This window comes from Dermacentor silvarum, chromosome 8, assembly GCF_013339745.2.
Source record: "Dermacentor silvarum isolate Dsil-2018 chromosome 8, BIME_Dsil_1.4, whole genome shotgun sequence".
Taxonomy (NCBI): domain Eukaryota; kingdom Metazoa; phylum Arthropoda; class Arachnida; order Ixodida; family Ixodidae; genus Dermacentor; species Dermacentor silvarum.
In genome coordinates, this window is record NC_051161.1 from 23,177,571 (window position 1) to 23,204,243 (window position 26,673).

The 26,673-nt window shown below is 47.8% G+C and overlaps 2 protein-coding genes across 2 annotated transcripts; one reads left to right on the forward strand and one right to left on the reverse strand.

Annotated features, from left to right (window-relative positions):
* Positions 1 to 244: 244 nt before the first annotated feature.
* On the reverse strand, positions 245 to 18,633 carry LOC119462536 (nematocyst expressed protein 3-like). The gene is made up of 4 exons (XM_037723879.2): positions 18,614 to 18,633; positions 1,908 to 2,396; positions 1,322 to 1,472; positions 245 to 445 (listed from the first exon to the last, which is right to left on the reverse strand). Coding segments are annotated over exons 2-4 (633 nt in total). The 5' UTR covers positions 2,388 to 2,396; positions 18,614 to 18,633; the 3' UTR covers positions 245 to 443.
* Positions 18,634 to 21,374: 2,741 nt separating this feature from the next.
* Positions 21,375 to 26,411, forward strand: LOC119460791 (uncharacterized). The gene is made up of 2 exons (XM_037721879.2): positions 21,375 to 21,603; positions 22,101 to 26,411. The coding sequence occupies exon 2, from the start codon at positions 22,154 to 22,156 to the stop codon at positions 26,168 to 26,170; it is 4,017 nt and encodes a 1,338-aa protein (XP_037577807.1). The 5' UTR covers positions 21,375 to 21,603; positions 22,101 to 22,153; the 3' UTR covers positions 26,171 to 26,411.
* Positions 26,412 to 26,673: the final 262 nt, after the last annotated feature.

A 26,673-nucleotide genomic window follows, 5' to 3' on the forward strand; every position in this document is an offset into this window, starting at 1 on the left:
CTCGCACTTCATACAATCAATCAAAAACAAATAAAGGCTTATTGTACGCGCCAATAAAGGGGTTTTGTATACGCCGGGCTTATTGTGCATCTGGACGTACGCACCACCTTCTTTCCATTGGCGCAACGCTTCTGATGACAGGCCTGAATTTGTCAGCTCAAACATGAAACGCGTGTTTCGTTGATGGCAAACCGTAGCATACGCTGAGCGCCAAGAACACCTAAAGGCGAGCAACACATAAATCATTGCAACGTGAACTTTATTTCTGGCTACAGCAGTGGGACAGTGATGATGGATGGCTATATGTGTCGCAGTTGAGGTGCGGTGGCACGACGTGTTGCAGTGAGTGACGCACTTGGCGTCGTCGAGTATTGCAGGCGGTGGGAGAACGAATTTGACCAACGGTCAGCTGGTCCTTGCCGAAACGGCTCGCAGGTGGGACATTCTGAAAAACCAGATAGACAGGGTGAGTGATGACCGACCACACGGTGAAAGTTATCGAAAAAGTAATACCAGTATTTGTCAAGAGCCACCTATCAACTCCGTTCGGTTCAACACAACGCTTTTACACAATACGATAAGTATTTTTGTAAAATGTCGGGTGAAGAAAAGAAAGTGCCTGGTGCTTTCTTGAGAAAGCAGATCGTCGCTGTTGCTGGTTCCGTCTTCTCCAAAGTAAATTATCACTTTTTTTTTTTTTTTGCCCAACGTATGTGGTCTTAAACCTTTGATTTCTGCTGCTCAGTCCATGCAAATCGAGTTTCGTGTTGGCGCAGCCTACGCTATCCTGTATTTCCTTTTCCTTTTCCATCCTTTCCATCCCCCCCCCCCCCCTATGTAATGCCCTAACGGGCCTTTAGGGTACTTAAATAAATAAAATAAATAAATAAAAATATTCTATTTCGTGATCCATTGAGACATACCCTACTAATGATCTGGCTAAGTGAAATAAGAAACTAATTAAAGCTTACGGCGCACGTGACACTCGTTCATAGTTGCGGTCGCATTATAATTTTGCCTCTGACAGCTTGGCCCCTTTTTTCTCGCCTCTCTGAAGCCCTTCACCCTCGGCCCCATCCTTACTGATACGATTCCACGCGTAGCCCAATAATTACATGGGATTCCTGTGCCATTCTAAGCAAATCAATCTGAAATTCATATCAAGTCTGCTGAACTTTCGTAAGATTGGAACACAGAACATGCTAATTTATTATGCCGCGTACCGATTGTTTCAGTGGCGGTCATTTCAATGTATGGTAGACATTGAACCACTGTTGAAACTTTCAGTCCAACTCGACATGAAGGAAGCGTGTTCACTCACATCCGTAATATTTGCCATAGTGTCCTGCAGCGGCGTAGCCAACGGCGGGGTACGGTCCGTAGGAGGCCACGGCAGGAGCTCCGAACACCTTACCTGCTGCTGGTGGTGCATACGCCACCGGAGCTGCGGCCGCACCGGGATTGGCAAACACCTTTACAGGAAGGACGAACAGATGTAAGGTGAAAAACGGCAAAAAAATGTTATCCCGAAGCAAGTTAGCATGTTATCCGCATGGCTGTGTTTTTGCTAGCCACAAACACACAACCGTGCGAAGAAACAATAATAATAATAATAAAGCGTGGGGGAAATTCTAACGTTTAACTGAAACGTAGCAATATTTAGGAAAAGTGAAATGAAAGTGTACAAAAAGACGACTTGCCGCAGGTGGGAGTCGAACCGGCATTTCCCGCATGCGGTGCTTTACCAATTAAGCCACTACCGTGGAGGCCGTCTTCCCGTCCACTTTCTTGGGTTTTTGTGCATGTCTACAAGATTATCCCGTGGAGTGCCTAGCAAGAGCCGCATTAAGGTCATCACCCCTCCCCTTCCTTTTCTTCACATGCACGTCTTTCTCTCGTCCCCTCACCCTGTGCACAGGAGCAGCGGCGTAAGCGGCCGGCGCTGGTGCGGCAGAAACCGGTGCTGGAGCAGCCGCCACCGGTGCTGGGGCAACAGGGGCGGGCGCCACGGGTGCTCCGTGCACCGTCTTGATCGAGTACGAGCTCGTAATGGCCTGAGGCCCCGGTGCGGCATAGCCAGGCGCCGGTGAGGCGTAGCCGGGCGCCGGTGAGGCGTAGCTGGGCGCCGGTCGTGGTGCAGGTGCAGGTGCAGGTGAGCGTACTGGTGCCGCCGGGGCGGAGTAGGGGGCCGGCTGCGGCCTTGGCTGCGGCGGCGGAGCAGCAGCAGGAGCGGGTGCAGGACCCTGCGCGTATGCTGGGGCAGCGGGCACCGCGTACGGTGCGGGACCGTAGCCCAGGAATGGAGAACCGGGCACCGCGTATCCTAGTGCCGCAGGAGAGCCCAGGTTGCCGGCGTGGGCCGTGCACGCGACAGCCAGGAGGATCATTGCACTGGGCTGCGCGACAACACCACGAAGGTCGTCAGAAGAACGGTCACGTCGGAGTTAAAGAGGAAGAAAAATGTCCAAGGCCTGCGCCACAACTGCATAACGGGGCGTGCCACGGTGGTGAGTCGAACTCGGTCATGGGTAACGCTGATGCAGCAGCTTACCTCGCAAGCGCGGGCTTTACGTGCGAGTACGCGACACTGAGACATGAGCACACGAACGTGGCCCAGTGGGCATCTTGAGACAGCGCAGGCAATAGGGGTCTACTTTTCTGGACGCTGTCGAATTCCGGCTTATCGTCGAATTCGCCATATTGCCAGCTCTGATTGGTTGACGCCAGGGTGGCCACGCCCTCTTTGATTGGCTGGAAACGCGGAGAATATTCGACAAAATGGCGGAATTTGACTGTTCAGAATAGCGCCTCCGGTTCGGACAACATAAATATGATGCATGTGCTTTCTACGATATTGCATCTAACGTACAAGTGGAGCACGCAGAGTTCCTAACCTAAACACCATCTCATTTGACGCTCATGGGGCCAATGGCGCGCAATTCAACTAAATTTTATAGAACGATCTCGGGCGCAAGACACCGTAGTCCCATGCCACCATGGTCACGCAAGAAAAGTGGCTGCTCTATCTCTCAGAACGCGATTGTTCAGTAATATGTGGCAAAGCTGCAGCGCATATATGGGTGCCATGACTAGGCACATTCGTAGCTGGTTCGCAACCTCTTTTCATTGTGTGAGTAAGATATACACGAAGTTTCTTTGACAGAAATCATTCTGTGGTCAATGTCTTTCCATTAAAAGCTATGCCAATACTTCCATTTGTGAAGTTCTGTACTACTAGATTTAGTCAAAAATCTTTTTCGTTGTCACTCGTGGAGATACAATATCCAATCAAAGAAAAGGGATTGCATTTAAACTAATGAAGAAGCCGCATAACAACAAACTTTATGATTTTTATCTATCTGGAACCACGAGGCCGTAACAAGGTGACATGGAGACGGAGAACCATTCGATCACAACGAAGTTTCCTGTGCTATCTAAAAGACCCGATCATCTTCCAATTCGGTAACACTGCCGAACGTACAATGTTACCACAAACGTGGCACAGTTCGTGCAGTTTCCAGCGGACACCGACGTGAGGAAGCCATTACTGGAAGATCCCGGCATCTATTGTCTTTCGACAACACTTCACCGATTTACCGATTGCCAAACTTGGCAGCGGTATATAGGGGCAAACGAGCTCTGTCTCGGCGAGTCTGTCGGGGGGACCGCGGATAACGTTCCTTACTTACGGCAAACATTCTGCGTGCTTCTTCCCGGGAGCTCGACACGGAGTTGACAGGCTGCGACAAGGGCGACGACTGAAGGAAAACCGAAACCTCCACAAAGTGCCTTACTCGCCGCCGCCTCTGCTACGCTACGCTTTTCGCCGAGTGCCCAACTTTTTATACGCGACCGAAATAGGGCGTGGACACCTCGCATGCTTTCAGTAAGTGCGAAGAAGCAAAAAGTAAAAATACCGCTAAAGAGGCACGCGTTAGGGTGGATGAAGGGGTGGGTATATATGCGATCCTAAACACTCGCAGCCTTGTGCCTCATGCAAAGACAGGAGCAACGTACTCGTGCTCCCGTGTCACAGAATACACCAAGCTGGCGAAAAACTAAAAACTGTACTTTTCTCATTTTTTTTTATTTTTCTATATTGGGCCGCACAAGGAGATATACTTTGCATCCTCGACCGTGGTGTCTCCGAGCTACGTACGCTATTCTCGGTGACTGTCAACCGAGGTGTCTGCATGCAAAGCCTGACCCAGAATGCATTGCACGGTCGTGAAACACGCAGTGTGCCATGTTGATCGCTGACACATCAACAGCCTTTCTTCACGACGCCTGTCAGCTTCTGCTGCTGCAGCGTCGATTCTCAGTACCGACTGGCACCAGTCTAAACTAATTTAATGATGTGTCTCTAGTGTCTCTTTAACGCGCACCCAAACCTATTACTACACGAGTGTTTCTGCATTCCTCCCCTACCCTTTGGAAGTAGAAAGCTCTCGGGCGGCGCTCGAGTGCGCCTCATTTCGATCAGAAGATCAAAATCAAATCTTTATTTTCGACTACCAAAGTGTCGTGGAGACACTGGCCCAAAAAGCCCCAAATCGGCTTTTGAAAGCTGAAACCCACCATTACGGCGTCCGTCACAGCCTAAGTGTCATGGCTACGGGACGTTGATGTCAATCGGACAATCGGCAAAGACAGACTGCCAACCCTGAGTGTTCTTAGCCGGTTGACAGCGCGGGGCAGCTCGTTTCTGCGACTGACAGCACTGCCACGACGAACATGTCAAAGGCGAGCTCCTTTCGCTTGCCCCTCAAGGATGCCGCGCGCCGATTATGCAGATCAGTCGGGCGGCGCTCGGCACGAACCTTGAGTCCGGGGGCTTTAACCTTGAGTAAGCGTACGCGCGATTTTCGATGCTCGGCGCGGGTGGCTGTATACCTGACCCACTGTTCGCGCACTCACACATCACGTGGTGTTCGCTTTGCTCGCGGTCATCTGTGAATAGTGCTTGAAGGTCAACTGCAACGAAGTTTTGGACCGCGTAGAAGACCTGTAGTTTCAGGTAGTGTTGAAATGGCGTGGCCTCCGTGTAATACCTTATGTTTCTGAAGTGCCGATTGGTGGACGCATCGCGAAAATCTCGCAAAAATATTATGAATGCGATAGCGAAAGTGTTTTTTAAAAAAAAGAAAGAAAGAAACTGTGAGCCACCAAGCCGAGAGCGGTGTCAAACCTTTTACTGGCCCTGTCAGGAGCCCTTTGAACCCAAGAATGACACACGGGATGATTGCTACGTTTCAATGAATTTACCCGGGGCATAAGCGTGGTGTGAGCAACACGTCAAATTTTGATACTCGTGCACGCAAGCGTCACTGCACATTACAGCGAAGTATTTGTAAGGAATTGAATTCGTTTACGAAACGATATAAAAACTTGTCACTGGTGCAGTACGCACCTTCTTTTCGTTTTATTTTTCTTCCTTTGTCTTCTTTTTTTTTTTTTAGTACACGATATTTAGGATATGTTGGTGTCTTTAGGGGATGCCGGCGACTCCATTTCACATTAAATGGATACAAAGCCAAAACGAAACAAGTGGGCCGACACGAAAAGTCACGTAAAACACACTTCAACGTAACGTCAGCTGTCTTATACACCCTAAAGACCAATAACACGAAGTCATGTCACAGAAAGGAACACGTCAAGCAAAACACAGACAGCTTGGTTGATACAAACTGTAGTCAATCACTTCCGACAATATTGCTCTCTTCCAAAAGTATGTGCCCGGCGAGGTTGCTTAGTGGCTATGGCGTTGCGCAGCTAAGCACGAGATCTCGGCTTCGGTTAGGAAGGGGGGCATTTAGATGGCGAAATGCGAAAACGACCGTGTACTTACATTTAGGTGCACGTTAAATAATCCCAGGAGGCCAAAATTAATCCGTAGCCTCTTAATACGGCGTGCCTCATATACAGATCGCTGTCTTTTGGTCCGTAACGATCTTTCTCTCTCTCTCTCTCTCTCTCTCTCTCTCTAACTCTCTGGAGAGTCACTAGCACTCGCCTTCCTAATTTATTTGTTGGCCTTGCACCTGGGGTACTTTTTACGCTTAAGTGAGTACCTACACATGTTTTCGGACCCATAGAAACTCCACCTCGCGTTTATCGGGCGTGAAAGAATCGACGATACTTTGCATGCAAGTATACGAAGGTTGGAGAACACTTGTAAGATAATTTAATTTTATACCAAATTCGTCTCGCCATGCCAGACCTGGATGATAGAGCTTACACCATAAAGGTAGAAGTTTTCTACCTGCTATCAGTTTTGTCTTGTCAAGAACCTCAATCATGTGACACCTATGCTCACATTTGGAGTATTTTGAACGGTTCGAAAGGTTTTGTCGAGGTGGCTCCCGCCTATCTCGACAGCGTGCGTGCGTGCGTGTGTGCGTGTGTGCGTGTGTTCGTTTGCTTGCTTGCTTGCTTGCTTGCTTGCTTGCTTGCTTGCTTGCTTGCTTGCTTGCTTGCTTGCTTGCTTGCTTGCTTGCTTGCTTGCTTGCTTGCTTGTTAGCGGTGCGCCTAATGTTAAGTGAGCCTTAAGTTGGGCTTGGTCTCATCTCAAGGATACGTCACTGAGCTGTCGCGATTCGGTACCTCCTTGAGGATCTCTTTCAGTAGCATCTAACAAATTCAAGCCAAGTATCAGGTCTGGACGCTATTACTATTTCGACTCGCATTATTACATTAAAATACTGCGTTCTGTGCGTAAGTATTTGTCGCACGTCTCGTGTTTTCTAGTCTTCGCGAATAGTGAAGAAATACTTAGTCAAGATATGCTCAATTGGCCAGAGCAGGTACGGTGGTTATGTTGACTAAATAGCTGCTACACATCGGCTCTCTCTGAAATAGTTTCCAAATGTTGTCGTTTTCTTGGGTATATGTCTGCGGTTGGTATGAATAAGACTTTTCTTTATGCTAAAGGCTGCGTAGGCTGATGCACCAATATTATAGTTGGTAGATTGTATATGCGTTGAATGTTCGTATTAATGTCTCAATTCTGTGTTAGCTGCTAGACCATGCAAAGTACATATCGAAGCTTATGAGCTTTCATCCCTTCAAGCAAGTTCATGCAAGTCTTGTTTACCGACGCCAGGCACTGCTGACGCCTTTTCGTTTTCACGCGGTCGCCCAGTCAGCCATTTGGACAAGTCAGCCGGTCGTTTGCGCACGCACTCAAATGCAGCTGGAAAATTTATTGCACAACTACCGCTGTACTAGCGAATAAGTGCCCTTCTCTTATACCGAAAATCTTGAGGCCAGATTAGGGGGCTTAGTGTGCCAGAAAACACGGAAAAACGAAAGGTGGGTGGCAATGCTATATACGTTGAAGTGCCCGCACAACCTCCCTGTGACGTCACAGAATTGGGTAGCGTCTGCAAGGATCTAGTTAATTGTTAATCTACAAAAGGATGCTCACATTGTGTTCTAAAGGAACCAATACTCCAACCTAGGTTTTTACAAGTTTTGATAACTTCTACTGCCCTAAAATGACCCGAATACGAGAATATACATCGGAGTCAATGACGTCACACTGACATATCGGCGCTACGGTTTTGGCGCGAAGAAGGGAAACCTTGGCTTTATTTTTCTTCGCTAGTAATGCATGCACCTTTTCCAGCCATATGAACCCAAATTGAGTTCCAAAAGAATACTTCACCAGTGTTAATTAATTTAGTGCTGCCCTTTAGCGTCCCTTTGATTCTTGCAATAGTCTTCGGATTATAACACTGGACTGCTGGTTAGGTGCTCGACAGCGCGGCGTTTCCGCAGCTCGGTAAACGTAATACAACCTAACCAATCGAACCTTCACTAACCGGCATCAAGAAACGAAGCGCTCAGTGTGCCGTCCTATATACATGTCGACGCTTCTCGCTAAATCGCGGCGCAGGACAACGAAGGATTAGGTAATCCGTACTATACTATGCGGGGCGGGTTATAACTCGCGGACAACTTGCTGTGGCAATGAAGGGAAAGCTACGGGCGCGTGGCTGCTGCGCATGTGTTACCGCGACAAGTAGTCCGGCAGCGTTTGACAGTGCTTTTGGTTGCTCGGAACAGACGCTGAATTGACGCAGCTTCCACGTGCGACGGTTTCGCGTTTGCCCAGACGCGGAAGGGAAACGCCGCAAAATAAGTAAACTTTAGCTCTCAGTGGTGTGTGCTGTCTTATTTAACTGTTGCTAATAAGATGTTTATGTTTTCCCTTCCCCAGCCTAAACCAACGTGGATTAAAACGCGGGACTCTTTTCAGAAGCGCTCTCACTTGTGCGCGATTTGCCTCCGTAGCTTTCCCTTCATTGCCACAGAAAGTTGTCCGCGAGTATAGTCAAGTACACCGCAACGCAGAAATATTGGGCGTCTCGTACCCTGTTAAACGATTTATAGTCACTTTATTCCTCTCTAACGTCACTCGACGCTCCTTCCAGTGGCTTTCATTTCTTCGAGCTAGTATCGCGGACAGTGGGCCAATGCCGTAGCCTCTCGGACGCCTTCTCTGTACGCTTCGTTCATGTATCTCTCTCCTAACAGATTTATATCTCTCCAACCATCGCATCGTCTAGGAACAGGCCTTCGCGTGTCCTTGGGTTTCTCGAGCCGGTATTGCGGGCAATGCGCGAATCCCTTTAAAGACTTTCTCGGCTTCCTTTGTTTCTCGTCGGTGCGTTCGCTTCTTTTGCCTCAGTCGAAAACAAAGTATCGCCATCGCATGAGAAGCCGGCCGGCGCTAATGGCTTTCTGAATGCATTCCGCGGCGCCTCGATCAGCAACGCGGCTAAGCATGTGTGCGCCGCCACCCTCCAGCTCCGCGCCGAGAAAACGACGACGACGACGCGGTCATTGCGAACGGCGCGCGCGTTGCGGCAACGTGGACGCGGCGTTCCGGCGATAAAGCGTGTCAGCCTAGGGCACAACTTGGTATCGCAGAGTGCGCGTCACCGGCGTCCGCGTCGCAGCGTGCGTCGCTCGTGCCGCTGGGAGAAAAGACCGTGGCTCGCGGAGAAAAGCGAGAACCGACGAATCGGTAAACAAAGAAGCAAAAGCGGCAGAAACTTCGACGATGACGGCACCCGCCGCTGCACAATACCTGCTGCTGTCGCGCGCGATAGCAAATGGCAGCGCTTCGACTGCCGCGGGGTGCGCCCCGACAACGTCGGCGGAGACGCTGTAGCTGGGGGGCCGTTAACCCTAATCATTCTTGGTCAGAAAACGATGCCGGCGTCATAATATCCTTCCCGCCTCGGCGGTCTGTCCCTCTTCCGAGTCTCTCTCTCTATCTCTCTCTTATAAGTTTGAGATGACGACGACGGCGTGCGTGCGGCAAATGGCACGTGAGCATGTCCAGACCTTAGCGGCGGCTTTTGGACACGGTTGTACAGAGGACGCACCGTGGCCGGGTCGCCATGGCTGCCCGGGCTGCCGCGGCGGCTACGACGACGGCAAATGCTAGCGGCGTGCCCGCGTTGTAGTACACATGCCGCTGTATGCGACGGAGAGAGATGGGTCCATCGTCGACGGCTGATCGTTGTGGAGTATGAGCGAGGAAAATAGCGTCGTGCGCCCGGATGTCGCCACCGTGCGCGATGCTGCGGCCTCAGCGGGTGAGCGTATCATCGGCGCCTGCACGCGTACTACTTGTTGTCGATCGATGGAAAGGTCGCCTGATTTCCGGTTACGTAACTGTCTTGTGGGGCTTACGCCCCCGATAATGCGACGGTGTACGCTGCAATCCTCCGGTTCCGCTGTCTGCATTGTTGCTCGGCAAGAGCAACGCTTCCTGGATGACAGAATCCCCCCGCGCTCTCAGCCATGACGTCACATGGCAAGGCCGGCAGCCCATATGTCAAAAGTATACGGGTTACATGGCGTGCGAGTGCCAGGCTGATTAAGGCTCATTCACACTAGGCCGACACGACACCGATCTTGGTCTGCCGACTGTTGGCGACAGCGTTTTCCTTCCTTTAAACCGCTGGCCAGGCCGTTTTCCGTCCTGTAAACTGCTGCCGCCAACAGTCGGAAGACCAATATCGGTGTCGTGTCGGCCTAGTGTGAACGAGCCTTTACCGACTTTTGATGTTAAATGTCACAAGTGCCGACTCCCTGGTGAGCGAAGAGAACTCTCGTAAGCACAATACAGAGGTCTGGGGTGCCAGGAGCGGCACGGGAACAGCACTACAGAGAGGAAAGACGTATATGGTGAAGGCGCGGTGTGGGCCGTATACTTTTGACAAAGGCTGTAGCTGTATACATTTCGGCAGGTGGCGCAGGGCCTATAGCAGAACCTCTTACTTTATTTTTATTTTGTTATCAGAGCATGTTCTCTCCAAAGAGCGTGTCAAGCCTTCCGCAAATTCAGCCCGCAGACGACTGGAGTAACCGAAAGGTTATGTGCGAACAGCGAAAGTAATCGACTGTTAAAACTGACAGCGATGACGAACGGGCAATTTTCTCGGACGTAGAGCTGACCTGAGCTGCTTTGATGAGAGAGAGAGAAAACATTTATTTGGATCATCTAGGTCGTTGATCTTGGGGACGAGTGGGTGGTTTCCTCATTCCAGGACCCCACCGGCCATGGCTGCTCGACGTACTTGCTGGACGAGAGCTTCTAGCCCCGCCAGGGTATCGCCGGTCAACTGTACCTCCCACCGCTCAAATGACGTGCTAGGCGTTTTTAAGTGTTGAGGTTTGCCCCCGCACCCCCACGAGATGTGAAAGAGTGTAGGGCGTTTTCCTTCCTTTAAACCGTTGGCCACGCCGTTTTCCGACCTGTAAACTGCTGTCGCTAACAGTCGGCAGACCAATATCGGTGTCGTGTCGGCCTAGTGTGAATGAGCCTTTACAGACTTTTGATGTTAAATGCCACAAGTTCCAACTCCCTGCTGAGCGAAGAGAACTCTCGTAAGCGCAATCCAGAGGTCTGGGGTGCCAGGAGATCATGCCTGTCAGTCCCTCTGCGTCATCTCCCACATCAAGTGAGGCTGCTCATGTAGCCAGGATCAATTCCTATTGCACTAATTCGAGCTCCGATGTTTATAGAAGATGCACTGGGACGGTGGTTCTATTGCCGGTCGTCATAATATATATACGCTTTTCTAAGCTCTCCCATCCCCTCTATACCTCTACCCCGTGACCGGCTTGCCAAACTTCACGCACATACGCTTTCTTCCACTTCGACGCTCCTGATGCTAACACATTAAAAAAGTATATCTAAAGTTAGTTTTGTAAAATCGCCACTTTACCGTTCCCTATAATGTCTCCTTTATAAGTGTTATCTCTCCTACTCTGTTTAACCACCGGCTCCTTGGCCAATCCCCCTTAGTGGGTAGGCGCCGTGCACTGGGTGGCGCCATGTTATAAGGAGTGAGAAACCAAGCAAGCTAAAGCTGCACTACCGGCATCACACAAATTTGGTTCGGTTTGGTTTGTCTTCTATGATGGTGCACCCCCCACTGCGGGGGATTGGCCAAGATTTGGATGGTATTAGGAAACTTCTGTTAATACTAAAATCGGTAACACACAGAACTGCATGCTTTTTTTTTTTCTTTCTTTCTTTGTTCCTTTCTTTCTTTCACGGTATTTATTTCAGGCACAAAGGACTCGTGATGGAAACAAACATATGAACGAGCTAAAGAGTTTATTTAACGGACTTCTGTTCATCTTTTACGACATATGCCTTGGGGCAAATGCCTCTAAATAATAATAAAAAAAAATAGCTGGATCAATATCTGGGTCCACTTTCTGTGGCAATGAAGGGGAAGCCACAGGGCGGAGCTTCTGCACACGGATTACTGTGCCAAGTACTCCGAGAGAAAGAGAGAGAGTGATTGTGAAGAGGGTGAGGCGCTATTTTCTGCAGTCTTTCAGGGACCACGTCTCAGCGCCTTGGGGAAGGGGATCGGCACATAAAAGAGAAAAGACAGAAGGTCGTCGCGGTCGCAGCACACATCGGCAGGCAGGCGGCGCATTTACAGCTTAGGAACAGTATTGATGCAGCGCGAAACGTAACGCGGACACAAGAAGGCACATATAAAAAAAGACAACACGCAGCGCTTCTTCTGTATGTGCCTTCTTGTGTCCGTGTTACGTATCGCGGCTGCATCAAAAGTGTTCCTGATGATCCACAAACAAGCCCCCATCGCTACCCCCTTGTCGCCTTACAGCTTAGCCCCGTGTCCTCTAATAACCTAAGCAGGTAAGGTGCTCGAGGGCGGAGCTATGGTGCCGGTCGAGGAACAGGAGTTTCGACGCCGAGACCGCAGGAAGACCCTGGCATCGAAACGATGTAGACAGCGAAGCCCTCTCTTCGGAATATGCGGGGCAGGAGCAGAGCGGGTGCTCAGTCGTCTCCGCACAAAGTTCTCCGGCAGCTTTTGACAGAGAGAAAGAGAGAGGTATGAAGTAAAAGGAAGGGAGTTCAATCCGATCGCAATCAATAGGTCAAATTTGTGACTGAGCGGTGTATTCTTTCTTATTTTGTGGTTGTAAACTATAAGATGTTCATGTTTTCTATTCCCCAGCTTAAACTAACGCTGACGATGCCAATGTGGGACTTTTTTTTTTTCAGAATCGCTCTTACGTGCCTCAATGCGCAACTGGCGAGGAGGACATCGACGCACCCTAGCACTTGCCTCCGTAGCTTTCCCTTCCTTGCCATGAGAAAGGTGTCCAGTGTTAACGAGGGCTATTAAACCGGGCAAGACAAACGTATATATATTAACGCGAAGCTCTCTTTGCCTATACCCTACCTCGTTTCGCGTAGCTGCTGTCTGCCGGGTCGGTCAGTATCTCGGCGGATGTGTCTTGTGGATATATAATACACGAATGTCACATGTACGCAGAATGCAAGTGCCAGCGAACTAGCTCATACGACAAAGTAGTGTCAGTGCGCGCACCTCTGTTTCGCGTATTATATATACTGTTCCGGTGAGATGCGTTTATTAATGAAAATGACGAATGCGAGAGGCCTAGGGACCGAGGAGATCACAGTCCGAATTCACGTCGCCTTCCTTCACTTCAAAGCATCCCCCGGATCGTAGCAATTCCCCCTTTGCAGACGATGCCCACCGGGTTAGTCAGTTGGAGTTCCGGTGGTGAAAACGTTTAAGACGGGCTACAAGGACGACGTTGGTCTTGCTTGAGCGGCGGCCAGTAAACAAGAGTCGACATATATATACGTGACATCACTGAGACGTGCCATAACGACAAAGGGGCCGGTGTAATGGGCCAGGAACTTTTGGCATAGGCCGTGCTTTCGAAGTGGCGTCCATAGCCACACCAAATCGCCTTTCTCGTATGATACGTGCTGATGGCGCTCGTCATAACGGGTTTTAGAGCGTTCTTAGGAGGCAAAAGTACGAAGGCGGGCGATGCGCCGGGCCTTGGTGTCTTTGTTCTTTTTTTTTTTTGGCTTCTTATGATATGATTAATAAAAATCAGGCCTCTCGTTTCCCTTTCTCCTCGTTTATTACATAACGAGGGTCTCGAATCCGGCAACATTGATGCCTTCAGGTAGCATGTGTGGGTTTATTGACCAGTTGCCTTAACCCAAAAAGATCGCGTACGCATGACGCACGCCTGCGGCAGAAAGGATGATCCATATCCGCCGCCAATGTTCGTGAGTGGTGGCGCTGGCTGATACTCCCAGGGTTAGTTCTAGTAGTAAAACATAAATACTCCAGAAAATGGATGGGAAAACGACCCCGCGGTAGCACATTGGTAAGATCATCGCAAGTTTAATGCGAAGACGTGGGATCGTTCCCCACCAGCGGCAAGTAATTTTTTCAGTCACGTTCATTTCTATTAGTTTATCATTTTATTTCGTTCTTTCTTTCTTTCTCTTTTATTTGAGACAATTTCAAATACATTGGCTCAGCAGGCACAACAAAAGGCCCGGAGAGAGCCTAACTAGTTTATGCCACCCTGACAGCGTAGGCAGCAAATCTTATTTGCAGATGATTACACATCATATGCCGACCCATATACAATACATCAATACAAATACAGTGGAACATACAGTTCCTTTTCCGGAACGAAAATAAATGAGAATCAAACCTAATACATAATAAACGAGAAGAAAAGGAACCGAGGGGCCCGATTTTTATTAATCATATCATAAGAAGCCAACAAACAATGACACCAAGGACAACATAGGGGAAATCACTTGTACTTACTAATTGAATTAAAGAAAATGATAAATCAACAGAAATTAAAGTGGATGAAAAAACAACTGTCCGCAGGTGGGGAACGAACCCATACATAATAATAACCTATGTACTAATAATAATATCCCATAATAATAACCCATTTCCCATTATAATATCCCATAATATCTCATAATATCCCATAATAATAGACCATACTAATACATAATACACACACATAACAGACACAGACATCAAGGATAACATAGGGGAAATGACTTGTACTTACTAACTGAATTAAAGAAATGATGAAATAATGGAAATGAAAATGGATGAAAAACAACTTGGCGCAGGTGGGGAATGGTCCCACGTCTTCGCATTACGGTAAGAGCATCGGTAATAGCATTGGTAATAGCACTGGTAAGAGCATCGCACGCGTAATGCGAAGAAGTGAGATCATTCTCCACCTGCGGCAAGTTGTTTTTTCATCCATTTTCATTTCGATTAATTTATCATTTCTTTAATTCACTTAGTATGTACAAGCAATTTCACCTATGTTGTCCTTGGTGTATTTGTTTGTTGGCTTGTACGATATGATTTACAAGAATTGGACCCTACGGTTCCCTTTCTTCTCGTTCATATACCGGGTGCGCGAGGTACGTAAGAACGCTATTCCTTATCGCAATAGACACCAGCAGGCTCATCATATCTATCTAGGCGTGCGGCTTCTTGTTGGTTGACCCCTTATCATTCATACTGCACAGTTTGTTCAAAGATGGAAGCGTACAGGTTGACGCAGGAAATGAAACGCCATGCAGTCCTCGTCGCCCTGGACGCACACCACAACGACTTGGAAATTGCCATCTTTCTGAACGTAGCGACGTCTTTCGTTTACAAGGTGCGGACAGAACTGATGTGTTCTGGCGGTGACGTGGCATCTGTGGCGAAAAGGGAAAAGCACAGTCAGCTGTCAGACGTCGTCAGAACTCCTGATTTTCTCCGGCGGCTGCAAGTCATCGTGAGTGACGACCCAGGGAAGTCAATGCGGGCCATTGCAAAGGAGCTCCAAGTCGCAGAATCGACTGTCAGGCTCGCTGTGCACGAGGACTTATAAAACTCGGGAGAATCGTCTGCTCTGACCCAAGCGCTTGCTAAGCAAGCTGAAGAGACCTGAGGAGCCTGGAATGCTCTGTTTTTTTTTTTTTTCAGATGAAAAGAACTTTGACCAAGACCAAAAAGTTAACATCCGTAACGACAGGTGGCTTTGCGTAAGCGCTGATGAGGTGCCTACAGTGATGCACACAAAATGTCCGCCGTCTGTGATGGTGTTAGACATCATCAGCAACGAGGTTGACGTCATGCCGCCACACTTTTTTGCAGGACTCCGCGTTAATGCTGCCGCGTACGTGCTTGCCACCGTTGTAAAGCCCTGGACAGAGACTTTTTCGAAAGGAAGACCTTACATACCCCACAGGTTGTATTTGTGCAGGCACAATTAGCACCTTTAAATGTTCACATTAGGGAAATCATTCCGTTTGATAGGTCCACATTGTCCCTTAAAATTGAATTTGCAGACATTTTTCCCAATAACGCAAAACTGCTGCCACCAACATATTTGAATGCCCTTTTGCAAGACTATTTGGACCATTTCCCAATAAATGTAATAGCGACTGATGCTTCCTCGTGTGAAGAGAAGGCAGGTGTGGGAATTTACTCACCATCCCTCGATTAATCTTCTTCACTTCGCCTGCCAGATTACACATCAGTTTTTCAGGCCGAACTTCTGGCAATAGTTCTTGCATTGCGAAAGTTACCGCTAAATGTTACAAAAGTTGTTATAGTCACAGATTCCCTTTCTGTATGCAGCGCGCTTAACGCGTCTACAAATTCGACAGCTTTGAACACGTTTTACTCATTAGCTCCACCCCACTTAAGGTTAGTTCATTTAGTATGGGTACCAGGCCACCGAGACATCCAACTTAATGAAATAGCTGATTCTTTAGCACGAGCGTCTTTGAAAGGTCCGGCGATATCTGTGCTGCCGATAACTGCGCATATCACTGCAGCCAGATATAGGCAGTTTTCTTTGACCGAAGACAAGAAAAGCCTCGCATTAGCAAAATCTACAACTTTTATACATCTAAATTATTATTGGAACCGACAGTGGTGTCCTAACCGGCAATTCGAAGTAACATTTACAAGGCTGCGTTGCCGCATTCCACAACTAAATTTTTACTTGCACAGATGTGGTCTGGCGGCATCCCCATTATGCTACCTCTGCAATGAACCGGAATCCATCGATCACTTTTTATTATCGTGTCGGTGGTTTCTAATCATCAACAACCATGTTTGGAAATCCCACTTCGTAATCTAGGACTGCCATTAAGCAGTTCAATTATACTCTCACTTGGAGCCACGGTGTTAGGATATGGCCACGGGAATATTTGCCGAGCCATTTATAATTTTCTTTGTGACACAAAAAGATTGCCTTATTAATATTTTCCCATTTTTCCAAGATTGATTTATTTATCCTTCAATAAATTATAGTTTTAAAAAATTCAAAAAGTAATGTCACAAAATCACAATTATATTATTTATTAATATTATTATTCAAAATTTACGTCTATCCTTTACTGTATTTAATTTATTATTAAATTCATATTACTATTCCTATCTATGCAAGGCTGACTAACTTAGTATAGACTACTTAATTCTTTTATTATCGTTTCGTTTCCCATCTTCAATATTCACTTATTTTCCTTTAATTTTTATTACTTATTTATTTCTAAACTAATTAATCTTAAATTTCGATCATAATACCACCCGGTTCGTGGCCTATTCCCCACAGTGGGTTGTGCCACTGATTGAGGCATCATCATCATCATCATCATCATCATCATCATCATCATCATCATCATTATGTCTTTCAGCAAGATTCGGCTCCCGCCCACACCATCTGCGTCACCCATGGAGTGGTTGGCTGACAACTTCTACGACCACGTCACTCCCAACTTGTGGCCTCCTAGTTCTTCAGATTTAAATCCGCTCGACTACCACGTCTGGGGCGTCGTTGAGAGAGAGGCCAACAAACAGCCACATTTAATACAAAAGACTCGCTGAAGGCCGCCACTGCTGACTCAATGGCCAACATCTCTAATTAAGTACCACCTGATCCGTGCATGCAGCCGTTTCCGAAGCCAAATTGAATCGGTTATTGCTGCGAATGGCGAATTCGTTGAGTAATTGTGGAGATAAACCGTAAGAGAAGCATTTCCCAAAGTTTGGTAAAGATATGGCTACTTTTGCTGGACATATTCTTCTCTGCCTGAAGCCAACATTGCGTTTTCAAATACCTCGCGCACCCGCTATACTAAGGGTGTGTTCCAATTCTTGCCAGCTTCAGAGACAGTCTACGTAGACAGCTATAGGGAGACAGCCGAGACAGCTTCGAGGCCAAGTAATGGAACTCGTTTCGAGCCGTCTGGAAGACTCTTCTGCGACGTGACGCCACCTCGCGGCGACAAAAAGAAAGTTGAGAAAAGCACACATTATTAACTGCGAAGGTGTTCTAGCTAACCGTAAAAAGTGGCGCCTGCTGTCGCAAAACCTCGCCGAGCTATGATATCACTGCGTTGCCTAGCAACCACCTCGCGGAGCGGCGTGTGCCTCGCCTCCTCTGCGTGCACATGTTGCCTTGACATGGGACGTGCTTGCGAACCTATGAAAAACACGATGTGACTTACATTAAGGGTATAGAAAAGCTTGTCTACGTTTTCGTGCACGCAGACGACCTTCCCGTCGAGTTTCCAAGCGTCCTGCTCAGTCGCCATCTTGTTTAGACAGGAAAGTAGCCTGCATCGTTCTTGACTTCGGTGCTGTCTTCGCGAGGCTGTCTACTTTGACGTCTTCGTGATAATTGGAACGAGACTTAAGATGGCCGCTGTCCACTTAGCCGTCTACTTTACCGTCTACGGCGAGTATTGGAATACAGCCTTTATATGAATGGTTGGCTAGCGGCCACCTCAAAGCAGCGAACGAGTACGGACTGCATTTATGTATGCTATGACGGAGCGAAATGCAACGGAATAGCACAGACTACAGAGCAGGCGCTAGCAAACGTTTTCCAGCACGACCACCGTCCAGTTAACTCAGCGCGCAGCACAAACTGCCCTTGATCACGGAGCCAGCCTGCGCAAGAGATGACTCGGAGACAAATCGCTTATGTCGCGACCACTCAGGAAATGACAGGGCCAAATGCAGTGCAAGGATTGGCAACGGTATCAGAACGCGCAGCTGAGATATATATACAACCACTCCGAGGAAAGAAAGAATGAAACGGTGAGTTACGTACAATCACTCCGAGGGAAAGAAACTGAGAGAAAACCCGTTGCCACCTCAGTTAGCTCAAAGCCTCACACACCATTTCATTGCTCTCCTTTCTTCACGTTGCCTCTGCGTATACCTACCCACTCGTATTCCACTAGTATTACTGTTGTTGTTGTTGTTGTTGTAGCCTATCACGCCTGTGGCTCCTACCCACGGAGGGGGATTGGCCAAGAAATGGGTGGATTATTCCAAATTAATATGGAGGATACATTTCCGAATATCTATGAAATTAGTATTGAACAGCGTAGAGTTATATGTTAAAGTAAATCAAGAAAGTCATATCGAATGAGTAATCATTAATTTGAAAGTACAAAAAAAAAGGATAGAATTTAGCAGGGTATTCGTTTGGAGTCTGTAAGGAACGTTTGGACGGCGAAGCAAGCATCCCTGTGGCTGAACCCCAAAGTGGACGCCCCGAACGAAAGAATATTAGGTTCTGTTAAGTCCAGGCCAAGCCTTCGAAAGGTATTTCCAACAATCGTTTTCTTGCCGCAGTAAAGCGGCGACAAGATAGAAGAAAGTGGTGTATCGTCTCTTCCTCATTACAAAACGGGCAGAGGGGGGAGGGAACCAAACCCGACCTGTGTAAGTAGAAATTTAGGGAGGGTATACGGCAACGCTTCTTTGATATCTTCTTCCAGTGTTCCGGCGTCCTTGTCCTCCTGTTTCTGCGAACAACTCCCGATGAATGCCAGCGGGACAACCGCTGTCAATATGTGTGTTAATATTTTTATTGCGATAGCAATTATATGGATACTCCAAAGCGGATTTCTGCCGTCACCGTCGCCGTGAGGTTCCGTATGACGTCAACGGCGATGAAATCGTCGCCGCGCTCCAGACGCTGCATGTGCGAGTGAAAGGGCGCAAGGGACGCGCGCTTTCACGGGTAGCGAACGAACGTCGGAGAGCAAACGCGCATTCTGCGCCAAGCTCCTGGAGGGCTGCAGAATTAAGCGTCTCTTTCCTCCTTTACAATTACCATATATTGACCCTTTTCTCGGCGCTCCCGTGGGCGCTGCCATGTTTGATCAAGTGGTGACGCGTCCATATTGCTTCCCTCAGCTGCCTCCGTGTTTTCAATGGAAGCACGTGACACCTGTGGGGGCGCAGCGAACCTCTGTTTCGACGCATATCGTACACGGTGACTGTGTGGACGACACGAAACTTTGGCCACAGCGTCAGAGAACATGTAAGTGCTCTCAGAGTGGATAACGCCTTGTCCAAACGGCGCGAGCAGCGTATACGGTGCTTGTACATACTAAAAGCGGAGCAAGAAATGTATTGCAAGCTGTCCAAACTTTCCGCTTATGAATTAAATCAGGATCAGTGTGCTCTTCGTTCTTTATTTGGCAAACATTTTGAAGCAGCGGCTTTTCATGTTTCTGACTCAGTAAGATTCCACGGTTCCTCGGTGTGGCCACTCTCTGATTGTTTATTTTCAGCCTAATCGCTCGCAGATGTGCTCTGCTGCGATAGATTTGTTCTTGCTGCGCACAAAGCTTCGAATGTAAATGTTCTGTACTTAGTAGTGGCTAGGTGGCAAAGACGCAATAACGCTAGTCCCTCGCTTACTCTGTGGACCGTCACGAAATTTTCCGCTTCTAACATTCGTGTCTTGTCGGTGTAGTCGCCGTCACTCATGTTTCGGCGCATTGATTCAAGTGTGCGCCCATTCACTTATTATTGATACGTTGGCGATATGGTGGGCGTAAGTTTGCGTGCGAGTAGAGGTGGATGTGTGTAGATAACGCGCGAGAAACTTACTATGCCAGTAAGGGGCGTTACTTCCTTTTGTAACGAGCGGTACTCTTTTGTAACGAGCGGTACTCACTCTAAAGTGCCGACGTTCCGGAGTTGAAATCCTTTCTTTAGAGGTTAGCTATGCAGCGCTGGTGGATGAATTATTATTATTTTTTTTTATCCTCGAGGAAAGCCATGCATCGCGAAGGGCTGGCAACAGAGGCAGTCCTTATGTAGCAGCGCCGACACATGTTGATTCCATTCCTTAATATGCGAATCACTATTTTGGCAGCTAACTACCGCACACGTCTTCCCTTTTTCGTTATAGATTTTGTAGCATGAATTGGGCACAGTGCATTAGCGAACAGCCAGTTGCATTTCCGACAGCTGATCGCACAGTAGCAGGCCAGAAGTAGTAATGGTTTCGTATTCGTGCGCATTCGCTGAGGCAACGTATGGCGCGTTCCGTAGCGCAAAAGGCCGTGGGGGGACGGGAGGGAGGGAGGGGAGGCGGCGTTTAGCTGCGGCACCAAATGCGTATTTACATTAAAAAAACGTTGCGAGGCGAGAAGGTGGTAAAGACTTCCGACGCTGCTCGACGAGTGTCCCATTCTGATCTCGTTGAAAACCCCCGAGCCGCCCCCAGAGGCACCGGCAACAGTCACCAACGCCGCGCTCGTTCGGTGCGAACGCGGGCAAAACGCCGACCGCGTCGACAACAGTTCTGCACGTTGCTGATACTGCTGGATGTCCAAGTTTATACAGCTGATAAAACTACTATCCTTACTCCGTATAGCTCTCTACTAATTTGCTATCGCAATTGATGCTACGCCTTTCGGGTGTAACTGCGACAATTTTTTTTTTTTAACCTCAACCATCATCCAAGCACGTCAAAGGCATCATCAAAGCTAATGATATGCCGACGTCTCTAATCAGCGTTACTAGATTACCTCTTTCTAGTAACGTTGGTCTCTAATAGCCCCTAATAGCCGTGACGTGCACGTCGTGCACGTACTGTTCTCGTATTAATCGCAGCGCAGGCAGCGCCACCGCAGCTAGCACGCCAAAATTTAGAGAACGAAACGCGAAACCACGACGCGACACGGACTGCACCACGGCAAAATAATGTTCGTTGTTTCTTCGAAACTGCTGCTTGCGCGCTGCGGTTAAGCACGCCTGATTGTGTCGTCAGTGTTGTCAATTGCGCATTAGGATTGGGCGATTGGATACGGTGTAAAGCGACGACGGTTCTTCGGCTTGTGCGCACGACGGAACCGACGGAACTATGAAGAAACCAGTGGGCCTGTTTAACTGATTTTTGCAAATTCAGGTGAGCGAGAACGTTTGACTGGTAGTACGTCTGACAGCGGAGCCATTGCATTTGCACGTCGTGAAGTGACCTGCGCGATAGCTTTTGAAATGTGTTACACATGCGGTTGCAAACAAAAGTGGCATAGCGAATAATTTGCTTGGCGTGCGAAAGGCGCCAGCGTTTTGTCAGGATTTTTATTCGCCTCACGGTCGTGTTAATGGGTAGTTTCACTGCTGGGTCCGCTTTTCTTCGTTGGCACCTTTTGTCATTTCTTACCGTGCCGTTCAATTTGTGTTTATGAACCGATTCCGCGTTCTCAGTTAATTAAATTAATCACGTGAAATGGCTCGGTGCTTGCAGTTGTTCGTGAGGCGCATACAAGGACAGCTTACTTTGTAAGGCACGCGATGCGCAGCTAGCATGTATGTCCGTAGTAAGAGTGGACGCGTGTTGTCTACATTATGAAATCTAGATACGTCTTTTTTTTTTTTTTTTTTTTGCTTTGTTTATAACAGGCACAGGACCTGCAGGTCAGCCGGAGCAGTAGATTTAGCCGCAGACGGGAAACATGGACGCTGACTGTTTGAGGACTCCAAGCAGGAAGACAGTTGCTCGAAGGTTTTGTAGCACGCCAATTAGGACAAGTGATGCTGCGGACAATGAAGTGGCCGATGGTGACGTTTCTTCATTTCTTTCCACTTTGGACGATTTTGTGGAGCAATGCGATAGTTTTCTTCCTGCATGCCCACAAGACCCTTCTGAAAGTGATGCTGCTGGCACTACAAGCAGCTTTCACGGATATTTTATCAAGGACAGTGAAGGACCGATCTTGCCGGAGCGTGCAATGGACGATTTTGTGGAGCAGTGCGATAGTGTCCTTCCTGCATGCCCCCAAGTCCCACCTGATAGCGATGCTGCTGGCAGTACTAGCAGCTTTCACGGATATTTTCTCAAGGACAGTGAAGGGCCAAGCTTCCTGGAGCGTGCAAGTACTACATGGCACAGTCGCTGTTTAGACGACGACAGGGTGGACTCAGTTAAATATGCCGATGAAGCTCAAACCCGCAGTAGTGTATACTGCAGTAGTGAATGTGAGTGCAGAGAAACAACCCAATCTGAACAATATCCATCAGTTTCTCAGCATTCAGTGTGTTCTTCAGCTAGGGCTTGGCAGAGTGATCCAGACTTTGTTGGTAGTTCACAAAACAGTCACTATGACCAGAAGGCAGAACATGGTCAGGGCTGCAAAGATAAGTATGAGGGTGTGTACCTGGAACACAATGCTAGTTGCACAATCCTGCAGGAACTAAATAGTGAAAATTCCAAGTCCACATCAAAAAATGAGCATTTTCATTCACGTTCATTTCAACAAGAGAAAACATTTGTCTCTACAAAATGTAGAGGGAAAACGGAAGCAAACCATTACACACAGAACGAACAAAGCTTTCGTGGCAACTGTGAAAATGTTGAGCATTTTGCAAATGAAGGATGCAGACAGGACCCTAGAGCAGGCAAAGAGAGCCTTCAGAACTGTACTCGGATAGAAGGTGCCTTCGAAACCGGAGGGTATCCTGAGGCTCCTCACAGGAAGAAAAGTGCCCAGCATTACCACCACTTAAATAGCAGCTGTGAAATGCAGAATGCTAGCACTTCCTCCTGCACACACTTCGCAGAAAAACTAGAGGAGCAGCAATTTGAGCAACATATGAAAAGGTTCATTAAAAGCTGTGTCATGGAGAATGCTTCAGCATTTAAGGAATGTAAGGATGAACCATTGGACATAGAGGCTGAGCAATATGCAGATAGCTCTGATGACAGCTGTGTCGTGGTGTATGCCTCTACATTTAAGAACTATGACAAAGTAGAAGAGGTAGAAGCTCAACAATATGCAGAAAGTCAAGATGGCAGTTGTATAATGGTGGATGGTCCAGCATTTAAGGAATACCAGGATGAATCATTGAAGGCAGAGCTCGGACAATATGCAGAGAGCTCTGATGACAGCTGTATCATGGTGGATGCCTCTACATTTAAGTATAATGAAGTAGAAGAGGTAGATGCTAAACATTATGTAGAAAGCAACGATGGCAATCGTGGAACGAATGATGCTTCTACATTTAGAAGAGATGAGAAACCAAGGGAGGCAGGTTTAACATGTCCAGAGAGCTTGTGTCATGTCCACCAGAGGAAATCTAGCTGTCTCTCTGAAAGGCACTTAGTAACACATCATGAGAATGAATCAAATGAATATGGTGTGCATTGCAGCACTAGTTGTTCACATCATGGAGTTTTTGCAGCTGATCAGAAACAAGTGTGTGAATGTAAGGCTCAATGTTGCAGTGCCTATAGTTCGAGCTCTTGCCCCCAGCCTGCAAGCTCTGTTGGCAGTATCTGTGTGCCTGTTCACCAGACACTTTCAACAGGATGCAAAGCACAATTTGACATCTGTTACAAATCCTGTACGGGGGATAAACAGATGTCATGTGTCACGCCTCACAAACAAGATGACCGGGAGACTATTCAACCATTAGAAGATACTACTTCAAAGAGCTTTACCAAGTTGTTGCCTTCAGAAGCAGCAACTAGTGACAGTGATCTCTCTCCAGCAAATCGCACTGCTGATGTGAAAACTGAGCATTGCAGCTCCATTCAGGATCTTACAGCCTTAAGCAATAGTAAGGCTAGCAATGTGATTTTGAAGCCACAGTTGAGAAAAAATTCCAGTGCTAACAGCCCTGCTTTCTTCACAGACATTGTGCAATCTCTCCCAAATATCTGTGCCAGAAGTTCATCGTGTCATGAGGACAATGGGCAGAGTGTACCAGGGTTCAAGGAGGCAGACGACAATCCTGTTACTGCTTTGTCGGCTCCTAGTGACGATGCTGATGCAGATTCTTCCAGTTATAAAGAGCACAAGCCTAAAGACAACATAATGGAGTGTAGCAGTGATGCCAGTGAAAAAATGGCAATTCTTCTTGCAGGACATAAAGATCATCACAATGAAACTGACATTGTTCCTGCTGTAGACATGGAATGTAAGGGAACTTCAGTGGCAGTTAGTCCCAACTCAAAGCCTGTGCCTTTTCTAGATGCATGTCTGCATTTGAACCATATCTGTGATAGCGCTGACATTTTTGACACTACATTAGTAGCAGAAGTTGACAGGAACATTGCATCATGCACACAAAAATGCACCAAGGATGGCATCAAGCGTCCATTGCCATCCTGCACTGTCACATCTGGAGATGTTTTTGACCTCGAAGTTGGAACTGATGATGACACCTTTGTTGCTGAAGCACACTCACCCATTGCTACAGCAAAATCTACAGAATATTGCCAGCTTCCCCAGTCCTGCTCAGTCACATCTGGAGATGTTCTTGACCTTGGAGTTGAAACTGAGGATGAAGCCTTCATTGCTGAAGTACTTTCGCCTATGGCTTCATCAAAATCTACAGAACATTGCCAGCCAACTTTGCAGACTGCAAATGTCGTGGCCTCAACACATAAGGTGCCAGCACGACTGTCTACTGCTATGCCACAGTGCATTCTTCCTCAAGACCTTCCAAATTTCTCTAATGACACCAGAATCCTTGCTGAAAATGAACCTGTACCCCCAATGTTGGTATGTACACTAAGTGAGGATGCAATATACAACCCTGATGAATTGGACATGCGTGAGAAAATAAACACTATTAGACGTCACCAAGGACGGCATTTCGAGCCATCGCACAAGCCTGAAGACCTATGTGCTCATTCAAGCCAAACTGTGACCACTGATTCTCAGGGCTTGGAACTACAGCTGCCAAATGTCAAGGCCCCAGAGGTGAAAAACCGAGCTCCATTCATGAGTGAAGATCCTGCTGAAAACAAGGACATTGAAAATCCTGAGTGGGAAGCTGTTCGTCGCCTTAGCACAGATGAAGAACGATACCAGGCCGTCCAAAAGGTTTGGCATAACAGCAGGATTCCAGACCCTCACAAAGAACTGACGACTTTCCATTATCGACGACGCATGTTAAGTCTGAAACATGCAAAGAACCTGCCCCCATCTAAATCTAAATGCCGCAAGCGCAAGGCATCACGTAGCTCCTCGCATGAACACGCTAAACCTGTCAAGCGCCAGCGTTTTGACACAGACATCATTGACCTGAAGCTAAAGGAACTCAAACGGAAAAGGGAGAAAGATGTCACAAGAGCTCAGAGAACGTTCAGGGATGACATCCACAAGCTCCACTCGAGTTTGAGGAGGCCCAGCGAGGAGATGTACACTCCACATGGCCACGGGCACTCTGACAGGCGCCACAGGAGAGCACATACGGCGCCTTGGGACTTCCGCTACTATCAGTCACAGGAGATGAGGATCTGCGAAGAGTACAGAACCAACGAAGAGAACATCTACAACGAGTACAGGGCCAGGGAGCACAAACTGCTGAACGCTAGAGACGAAGTTCGGCGCGTCGACGCTTTCTACGCTGGGCTGAGGGACAGCGACCCGCGATTGCTGTCAGAGGAACAAGTTAAAGAACACTTGAAGCTGGAGGAGATGCTGGGATGTTTTAAAAAGTTCTACAAAACACCGAGGGAATGACTGTCACTGCCGATGCGCGCGTGTGCTCTTGGAACTTTTGAGTTAGGTAGTATAACGTGGTGCAGTGTTCTGTGGTCGGTTGCTGACTGTGCAAGGATATGTGTGAGACGGTGCTTCTAGTCAATCTAACATTGCGACAGCCAGAAGCTTGGAATTTTTTATTTTTCTTACGGGGGTCCTTTTTTTTTTTTTGTCGTCGTCTTCTTTTTGCGTTCTCTTTACATAAAATAAAGCATCAAATCATCAATGCGTTTCTGTCTCTAGCATGATGCATGCGAAACCATCTGCTGCTGCTATCGGTGAAGATTGTAGCAGTGCGCGTCACACACCACGTAATATTAGCGGCCGTTTTCTAGCTTTAGGGACTAGTTAGGCATTTATGCGGGGATCTTGCGAGGTTTAGCCTTTTTCGTTTGTCTGAAAGATACTTCTATCGCGCATAGTTGAGTTACGCGCGCAAAATTAGTAAACTGGGTTTCGGTTTCGGGACCTTTGCGTGTGTT